The 9,406-nt window shown below is 64.9% G+C and overlaps 1 protein-coding gene across 1 annotated transcript; it reads right to left on the minus strand.

Moving 5' to 3' along the window:
* Positions 1–1,116: 1,116 nt before the first annotated feature.
* IL9R (interleukin 9 receptor) lies at positions 1,117–7,434 on the minus strand. The gene is made up of 8 exons (XM_032846121.1): positions 6,903–7,434; positions 6,496–6,607; positions 6,220–6,398; positions 5,556–5,701; positions 5,054–5,261; positions 4,462–4,570; positions 3,190–3,274; positions 1,117–1,688 (listed from the first exon to the last, which is right to left on the minus strand). The coding sequence occupies exons 1-8, from the start codon at positions 7,336–7,338 to the stop codon at positions 1,188–1,190; spliced, it is 1,776 nt and encodes a 591-aa protein (XP_032702012.1). The 5' UTR covers positions 7,339–7,434; the 3' UTR covers positions 1,117–1,187.
* Positions 7,435–9,406: the final 1,972 nt, after the last annotated feature.

The following is a 9,406-nucleotide window of genomic DNA, read 5'->3' on the forward strand; positions in this document are numbered from 1 at the left end:
CAGGGCTCAACCACTTCCTCATCTGTGGTCTTCAAACAGAGGGATCCCGGCACGCGGCCTCCCCTGGCCGTCTCCTCGCAGAGGGGGAAGCGAGCGTTTCCTGGGCACGCAGGTGTGCAGCGACCAGCAGGGGAACTCACAGCAGCCCAACAAGGAGGGACGGGGAGCCCCACGGCTGGAGGGGCCAGCACGGCTCACCCACCGTCCCACAGCCTCCGAGGGGTGCTCTGGCTCCGGGCACCGTGAAGAGAAAACGTGTGACCCACAGGAGCAATGTCTCTGGCCACACGGAAGAGGCATCCCAGCTGTGGGGGTCACTTGTCACACGCAGGTGGCCTAGGTTCCCCAGGAAGCCACAGGAGGCACGCTGCTCACAGAGGCTGCTCTAAGCCCCCGGCCCAGGGCCCACCAGGGGTGGGTTCCAGGACATGAATTCACGCTGGTTTTTTTCATCCGTGGTTAGAACTGAAGATGCTGCACGTCACGTCTGTCCACACCCCTCCCGCTCTCTACGGCTACAAATAAATTCTTGGCCCTGCCTCACCCCTGTTGACCATGCTCTGGCTCTGCTGAGGCTCCCCACAAAACCCCAGGGGCTCCACGAGCGCGGAGGAGGGGGATGCCTGCCTGAGGCAGAGGGGTGTCACCTTGGGGACCCGGGGGCCACAAGCGCTTGTCTCTGTGCAGAGGCCAGGGGTCACCAGAGCCCCATGGAGAGGGACCAGCTCGTCTGCTCCTCCCGTTCAAATTTCAGCAGCCCCCACCCCAGAAAGCCCCAGCGTAGACAGACCCTGTCCCCCTGCCCACCTTGGGGCCCCTCTCCCCGGGGGTAGCCGGTTCCTGGAGTCACAGCAAGAGACAGAGCTTGGGAAGGCACTACCTCAGCCGTGCCTGCCGGGAGCAAGCCGGCCCTCTAAGGAGGTCAGGGCCAACACTGCCCTTCTCTGGGGGGCCGGGACGGAGCCCAAGAGCAGGGAGGGAGGTGGTGAGCAGGGGAGGGAGGCTGGGGGTTGGGGTCGCCGACCGGCCTCCCCCCATCTGGACAGAATGTCTGCGCAGGGCTCCATTCTCAGAGAGACTTTCATCCGTTTTCCACAAAACGGACTTTGTGCAGTCAGCCGCGTCAGCATTCTAGATGAAACCGGGTGACTATGAAGGGCGGGGGCGAAGCAAAGGCCCTGGGGTCCTCACACGACCCGTGCAGCGGGGTCTTGCCGCTCGCCGTGACCGGCTCCCACAGCACTACTTCCTGGCCAGGCGTCTAGGCTCTGCGGGTCACAGGAAGGGCCCCCGGCCAAAGCCAGGCTGGGCCCTGCTCTCGGTGAGTTTCCTGGGAAGGTGGGGGGTTGGCAACCCCCGGAGCAGCCCAGGGTCCAGTAGTCGCCGCTGCCGCCCTCTGACGGTGGGGGGGCTGGCCTGAGGGGACATGTGGGGGCCCAGTCCTCCTGCGGCAGGTAGGCGGGCGGCTGGGCTCCCTGGACCACAGGCCCGGCCAGCAGCGCAGCCTCCAAGAGGCCTGTCCCAGGGCCCTCCTGCTCCTCCTCCAGGACCACTGACTGCCAGGGGTCCACCGGGTCATAGGTCAGCCACGCGATGTCCTCATGGACGCCAGACTCCGAGGCTCCTCGTGGGGAACGGCCACTGTCCCGGCTCGGCAGAACGCCGGTTCTGTGGGCCCCTGTCCAGGTCTAGGACAGACAGCATGACGGGAGGGGGTGGGAAGGGCTCAGGCAGTGGGCTCCAGACTCGCCCCGGAAGCAGCCTCCCCTTTCCTCCCAGAAGTTCTCCCGGCGTCCTCACCCCGAGTCCAAGCGACGACTGTTTCGAGCGCTCCACCTTACCCACCACGCGCCAGCCTGCCCGCGGCCCAGGAGCCGTCAGGATGCTCCGCAACCCCCCACCTCCCGGCTCACAGCAGCCTGGAACAGGGTACAGACGGCGATGCGTGCCGGGGACGGAGAAGACCCCTGGTTCTGCTCCAGGCATCAGCTACATAGGTTGGGCAGCCCCTGCTGGACCCCGGCTCACTCACACACTCACACTCACTCACACATGCACACTCACTGCACACTCTTACTCACACACGTACTCACACACTTGCACACTCACTCACACTCACACTCACACCAGGAGATGCCTCAGGGACACCACTTTTGGGCTGACGGCAGCAGACCCGGACCCCCCTGTGCGGTCGCGGGAGGCCCCCACCTCCCAAAGGAAAGTATTTCCTCCGTGGGACCAGGAACCGCACCAGGCGGACCACACACACGCGACCTTATGTGTGTGCCCGGATGCCGGGAGCCGAGTCACGGCAACATAGAGCTCCCGAGGGGTCTAATCACCGGGCGGGTGACTCGGGTCTAGAGGAGGGCCGGGTGCATGTGGCCGAGATGACGCGTTCCAGGACGGTCACCTCAGGGCTCTCGACTGTGACAGCCGCTGCCTGGGAGAAGGAGGCGGCCTCCACCAAGGGTAAAACGCTCAGCTTTAAGCTCTGAGGTACACTTCTGGACAACAACCTCGAACCCTGCGCTCCCTTGTCAAATGTTCTTCCCGGCTCCCTTCTGAGATACAGAAATGGGAGGGAAGCCCGGCAGCGGCAGGGGCCGCGGGAAAGGACCCCAGGAAGCATCCCGTCCCGTCCTCCGCCCACAGTGGGGATCCGGAGACCACCCGAGGGTGCCACCAGGCCAGCGGGAAGGGGAAGCATCAGGTGTAAAGACCCTCCAGGTGGGGCTCACCAGGGCCCATGAAGAGGGAAAGGGGGAGTGCGGCAGTGCTACCCACGGGAACCCAGAGGGGCCAGGCCCTCCTCAGTGACCGGCACAGCCGTAGCCCCCGGACCCGTGAGGACCCCAAGCCTGGCGCGAGCAGCAGACCCTCCCCACAGACACCTTCGGAGAAGCCAGGAGGAGACGCGGCGGCCATAGTCTCCCTGTGACGTGACCACGTACATCACAGGGGCCGCTTCCCCAAAAGAAAAAGGAACCCGTGAGAGAGAATAAGGCTAATTGTCTGGATGCATCTGAGACGGCGTGTGTCAATTTAAATCCACTACATCTACCAAAAACAGCTCATAGCACCCACAAAGGCCCCATACCGGCCCCAACTCTCACCGGAAGCCCACATCCTCGGCAGGCCAGACGTGGGGGAGACCCCAGCCCCCCGCCAACCGCAGGCTGCGCGCACCTGGAAGTCCCCGTGGTGCACACTGTAGAGGGACTGGAAGAAGGCCGCCGGAGAGGGCACATTCCAGGAGAGGCTCCTTTTCACCCTGAGGCCAGAACAGGACAGCTGGAGGCCTCTGCATGCCCAGCGAGGGGTCCTCGGAGGCCCGGCTCCAGCAAGCACAGGACCCCGTGGGAGCCTCGCACCCTTCCCGCCAGAGGCCGCCCCACCTCCTGCCTCTCATTGGGTCCAAACCTGTTCTCGGGGCAAAACCCTACACCCGCCCCTGTGGCCTGCCAGACCAATGACCCTGTAGAACTGACACCCACCAAGACACACGTCCTTTACAGGGTGAGTCGTGACGCTGGGCTCAGGGCTACAGGGTGCCCCTTGGGTCCTCATCCCACAGAGGGAGCAGACAGGAGGCAGCTCCCTGCCCCACCTGACTCCTCCCTGAGCAATACAGAGCCACGGGCCGTCCCACAAGGATATGGCCCACAACTCCAACACAGCAGGTCCAAACCGGCCTCACCAGCTTCCCCCCGGGGAGGACGTGGCCCCCCCAGGTCCCCACCTCGGGGATCACTGGTCCTCTGCCCCCTCCATTTCCCTTCTTAGGCCTGCAATTGCCTTCCCTCGGCTCCCTCCCTGTCTCTCCCGCTGGCTCCAGCACACGGCCGTCCTCCTTATGCCACCCCGGCCTCTGGGTGGATCCCGGGTGGGTCCCCATCTCCTCAGACCCCCCAAAATCTATCCTCACAATACAAACACTGTTTCACGTGCTTGAAGACCTCTTCTCTGCTCCAGGTTAAGTCTGCCGTCCACACCGCCCAGCACCCCCACCCACCCCACTCTCGTCCTTTCTGCGGTGAGTCCACAGCTGGTCAGTCTCCTCCGGGCCCCTCCCTCGCCCTGACATGGGTGATGGTTTACTTCAGAGGAGCCCTACGTCTGTTGGGTTCTCTGTGGTGTGCACTGGAGTCCTGAGCACACCAGGGCCTCAAAACGATCTTTTCAGAGAAGGCGTTTAAAAGTCAGCAGACCACAGAGCACCCCCAGAGGCTCTTGGGTGATGCGGTCCCAGTGAACTTGGGTCCCCCTGAGCGTCTTTGGGGCCCTACAACCCCCAACACACTTGACAAGTGGGGAACTCTCCAGAGGCCCAGGGCAGAGGCTTAGCCCGTCCAGGATCAGATGGCGGGGAGGGCAGATGGTGGGAGGGAGGGCCGCTCTGGCCCAAGACGCCCCCCACACAGCCACACACACGCACGCACGCACACCTTGCCTACTGACCTGGGTGAAATCTTGAACACGAGGTAGGTCAGGCTGGTCAGCAGCAGAAAGACGGGCACAGCAACGAGGGTGCTGCTGCTGGGCTGCCCCCAAGAGGAGGACAGGGGGCCTGTGGGCAGGAAGGGCCCGGGGCTGTGAGCCTCCTTGGCACCAGGGTGTTCCTCCAAACCCACGTGGCAAAGCACCGGTAGGAGTGCCCGGGGCCACCGTGGGAATTTCCTCCCAGGCCCAGAGGCTGTGTCATGGCTGCTCCCGAATCAGCCACCGCAGGGCCCCACCTCCTCCATCTGCAAGGTCATCAGGGTCAGGCACCCTCCCCAGCAGGTCACAAGGGTCAGCCCAGCCAGACCACGTCCCACTCCGGAGACGGAAGCAGAGGCCCAGCGTGCCTCCCGGGGCCACAGTCTCTCCCCGTGACACAGTAACTACAGGTTCCAAGAAGCCTGACGCTGGGCGGCTGTGTTTTCCCTCCTTCAAAATCCCAGACCTCCAGGGGAAGGTGGCCAGCCGGGGCAGGACCGCCTCCGGGCGGGGCTCTAGGAGGGTGAGAGGCCTGGACGGGTATAAGGCCCTCGGGGAGGGAGAGCCGCACCTCGGGCAGGGCTCTGGGGCGAGGGGAAGCGCGCAGACCGACTCCACTCGCTCCACTGGCCCTCGTAGCGCAGCTCCTCCTCCACGTCCGTCCCCGGGGTGGCCATGCGGACCCGCAGCCGGGCCTCATAGCGGGACCCGGGTTCCAGCTCCACAGCATCCAGTGAGAGCCGGGTCACCCCGACGATGCGGTTCCTGAGCCGGGCCTGCTGTGGGGCAGAGGACCATCAGCAGGTGTCGAGGGGGGAGAGGGCCGGTGGCCCGAGACCACGCCCGCACAGGCCACACCGCCACGCCCGCACACGCGGGCACTTACACTCAGCCACCCCCATGCACACACGTGGCTGCGTACCCTGCGCACGTTCACACACACACGTGTGCACAGCCACGCTCCGGGCTCTGAGCACGCCCCCTCCCCCTCGTCCACTCGGACATCTTCCTGTGGGGGAGGGGTGGCCCCCACTGCGGCTTCCAGGAGAGAGAAGCCTCCGGCCCAGCGTTACCTCCCAGGCTTCTTCCTGCTTCTTGAAGGCCAGCTCGTAGCTGAGGATGGCGGTCAGGGGCTCCAGAGCAGGGCTGACCCTCCAGGTCAGGACACAAGAGTGAGAGGTGACATTGCTCTGTAAGTCAGAGGGAGGGTCCAACTTCACTGAAATAGAGTAGGGCTACGTGAGGGTGTGTCTGCCGGCATGCCCAGGGCCGAGGGTCTGAAACAGGCTGGGGGTCAGGGGGCGGGGGCATGGTCACGGCCCTCCCAGACCGGGGGGCCTCCCTGGGAGGCAGGTCTCTGTCTCCTCACTGGTGACGTCTCCCAGGGAGGCCCCGGGCGGGACAAGATGACGGTGAGCAACTCCAGGCCCTGCAGCCAGACGATGTGAGTCCCAGGTCTGGCCGGCTGCTTCCGTCCTACATGTCTTATTGCGTCTCTTTCTGCTGCGGCTCAGGTGCATTTCAGGTGACTCGAGTTGTGCCCTGGCCCCAGCCTGAAGCCCGGTGTCTTCACCCTTCCCCCAAACCCTACGTCTCCAGGGACCCGGGGGCCCTCCCCTCCCGTCTCTGAGCCCCGGGTGTTCCACGGGGCCACGGAGGTTAGGGGCCATGCGACCCTGCCCCCAGGCCCCCCAAAGCCAGGACACTCCCCGTCAAGGCGCCCAGACCCGGCCTCACCATGTCTCCGAGGCAGGTACTGCGGGTCCACCAGGCTGACCTGCTCCTGCCCAGAGACGCCACGGTGCAGCGTGATGGTGAAGTTGTCGGAAGGCACAAGCACCTCCTCGGGGGGCAGCACCAGGGTGCACTCCCCGGCCCGGAAGATACATCTGTGCCGGCCACCCGGTGCGTGGTTGCTGGAAAGGGTGTGTGTCGGCACCAAGGGCCGCCGCGCCAGCCCGGCCCTCGTGCTGCGACCGTGGGGACCCCGCCCTCAGGGCCCTGAGGCCTCACCTGGTGAAGAGCAGCCAGGCACGGGGGCCCCAGCCCGGCTCCGGGGCCGACCAGCGGCAGTGGATCCTCAGGATGTTGTTGTTCAGACAGGTGACAGACCCGGCCCCGAGCCCTGGGGACAGGCACGGTTTGCAGCCCACAGCGTGCTTCAGGGCAGGGTCAGGACCTGCAGCGGACACTCTGACAGGGCCGACCCCAAGAGTGGTCCCAGGAGGAGGCATCAAGGGCAGGGCTGGGAGGTGAAGGGCTCTGACCCAAGGGGCATGGGTGGGACCTCCAGGCTGGTCCCAGGAGGTCGCGCCCCAGCACGTCCAGCCAAACCCTTCCCTGTGGAGTGAGACGGACAACTGCCCTGCCCCCAAGCTCTCTGCCAACCCCCCACACAGACACGAGTGCCGCGTGCTCACCTCCTCCTGCCCCTTGGACGGAGACGGCCGCGCCGACCCAGGCGCCCATGCAGGCGCAAATCAGCAGCCAGGCGCTCAGCTCTCGCGTCAGGGCCTTCCGTCCTGCAAGGGCCTGGGCTGAGAGCACCCCCGTGGGACTGTCCCCAGGAGGTCTCCCCAGGAGGGCCGCTCCCCGTGGGGCATGCTCCCTGTGGAGAGCTCCAAGTGGGTCACCGCCTGTCCCCTCACCACGTCCCACCACTGGGCACCAGAGGCTAAGCTGTTCTCCTAAGAAACGGAAGCTCAGGAGATCCGAATGGCTGCGGTGCACAGCACGGTGCCCGCAGACCCAGGTCTCCTGCTGGGTTCCGGACTCCCAACCAGCGAGTGTCTGAGTCTGCCTAGAAGCCTCCTCTCTGGGAAGGACGTCCTCAGCCAGCACGGTCCCAGGTCCCATCACGTAAGGGAGATCGGGTCACGGCAACCTTGTGCCAACCGTGCAGCACACATCACATGCTTGCGTTCCCACGGCAGCCCCGTGAGGTAGAGAGACCGTCCCCACCTACTGACAAGCCAGCTGAGTCCCAAGGAGGGGCAATGCCTCGCCCAGGGTCATGCAGCGGACATCCACACACCCTCTCTCCCTGCTGCATCCTTAAATAAAGACCCGCTGGGGACTAGTAGGAGGATGGCAGTGAGCGGGGTGTCTGCAACAGAGGGCCCTCCCTGAGCCGGGACAGCCGCAACCCTGTTTGGAGCTACCCGCCCTGGGAAGGGGAGCAGGGCCCCGGGGGACCGGAGGTTCACGGGAGACAAAGGCGCTGGGTGTTAGGAAGTGTCTGGGTGCGGGGAGGCCGTTGACATCCGATCACCCCATTCGCAGCTCCAGATGGTACACTGATAGTTCCGAAGCAGGAAGCAGGGCGAGCCTGGTTACGCAAGCCTGATGGGTGATAAGGAGGCCAAAAAGCAGCACCGTGCTCACAGACCACAGCACGCAAGCCCCTGGGGAGCCCGCACGCACCCAGGCAGCACACACCCCTCCAACACGCCAGCAGCCTCTCCGTGTACCCACAGGACAGACCCCAATACGATCCCTGCTCAGGAAGACTGCACGCCATCCCCCGGCACCCCCAGCCACAGCACGGGAGGCAAGTTCTGCCCAACACCTCGCGTCCCCTCCAGTGCGTGCCGGGCTGGAGATGAGGGAGCGGCCTGAGCAGAGCCCACGGCAGGGTGTGGGATGACAGAATCACAGTGAGCCCCAAGGTCTGGGGGCCTGAGGGATGGCAGCTACTTCCCAGCCGGGAGCTGAGCCAGGCCCTGGTGGAAGGACTCCTCCGTGCACGCAGAACTGGGCCGCTCCTGCCCCAGACCGACCTAGGAGCGGATGGTTCCAGAGCACGGTGTGGGTTGGCTCCAAGCTCAGCTGGCCCCAGGGCAGGGACAAGAGCGAGCTACCAGGGCCAGGACCCCCTCTAGGGGAGCAAAAGAGACAGACACGGGGCCATTTCTCCTCGAACTCTCCACACAGGATGCGTCTGGGTCTACAGCGTGAGCTGGATGGGACTGCCCCTCCCCGAGCTGTGGCCGTCAAGGACGGGGTCAGCAGCAACGTGCCCAACACTGGCACCTGGTACCTCTGTTCCCAGCACAGGTCCGACCTGTAGTCACACCAGCCTGGGAGCACCCACCTTGCCCTGGGCACCGCTGGCCTGTCCCTCCTCTGGCCACCTGCATCCTCGACAACAGGCACTAGGCCAGGCGGTGCGGAAACCCCCATCCACACACTCCCTGGTCAGGAAACAGGCACTGGGAGGACAGCAGGGGGACCTCATCACCACTCAGACAACACGACACCACCTCGCAGGACGGCTGGCAGGGCTGGGGGTGAGCCAGGGTCTCCCCCTCAGGGCAATCCCGCTGGGGAGTGCGACTGACGCCACCACCCAGCACTACCACCCCAGGTCTGTGGACACGCCTTCAGCCCCGGAGCACTCTGGTCCCTTCTCAGGACCCATCTCCTCCGAGACCTCGGGGTCAAGATCTGGCCATGAGGTCTGACCGCTAGGGCCTCACAGCTTTCCTGCCCTGGTTTCCTGGCCCACCACGAAGCCATGGGCTGCCTTGCAGCTGGACCCTGCACCAGAACCCACAGACAGGGCCAGACCTGGGGCAGGTCTCTGGAGAGACACAGCCCCTCCCCGCCGTGGGCCTCAGCCCCCAAGGACCCACTGAGGCCAGGGAGGCCCTGCCAGAGCAAGGTGCCTTTGTAGCACACCCTCCAAGCGAGCTTCACGCCAACTCCTGCGTCCACTTACTATCCCCTCCGACACAGACGCTGTGTTTTTAACAGATGGAGAGCCGTCCAGCTCCCTCCAGAAGAAGGAGGCTTCAATTTCAATGGACACTTACCGAGCATTTTCTTCTCTCTGCTGGGGAAGGCGGAGAAACTCAGCCCCTGGCTCCCAAGAACCAGATACAGGAGGACATGGGGACTATGATAACAGTGAGCTGGAGATGGA

Source organism: Lontra canadensis, unplaced genomic scaffold (genome assembly GCF_010015895.1).
Source record: "Lontra canadensis isolate GAN:19392208 unplaced genomic scaffold, GSC_riverotter_1.0 scaffold171, whole genome shotgun sequence".
Taxonomy (NCBI): Eukaryota; Metazoa; Chordata; class Mammalia; order Carnivora; family Mustelidae; genus Lontra; species Lontra canadensis.

Coding starts and splice junctions, on each gene's coding strand:
- IL9R (XM_032846121.1), bottom strand. CDS start 7,338: ATGGGACCTGGGACCGTGCTGGCTGAGGACGTCCTTCCCAGAGAGGAG. Junction 6,399..6,495: donor GCCTGGCTGCTCTTCACCAG/GTGAGGCCTCAG, acceptor CACCCTTTCCAG/CAACCACGCACCGGGTGGCC. Junction 4,571..5,053: donor GCCCCAGAGCCCTGCCCGAG/GTGCGGCTCTCC, acceptor TCCTGCCCACAG/GCCCCCTGTCCTCCTCTTGG.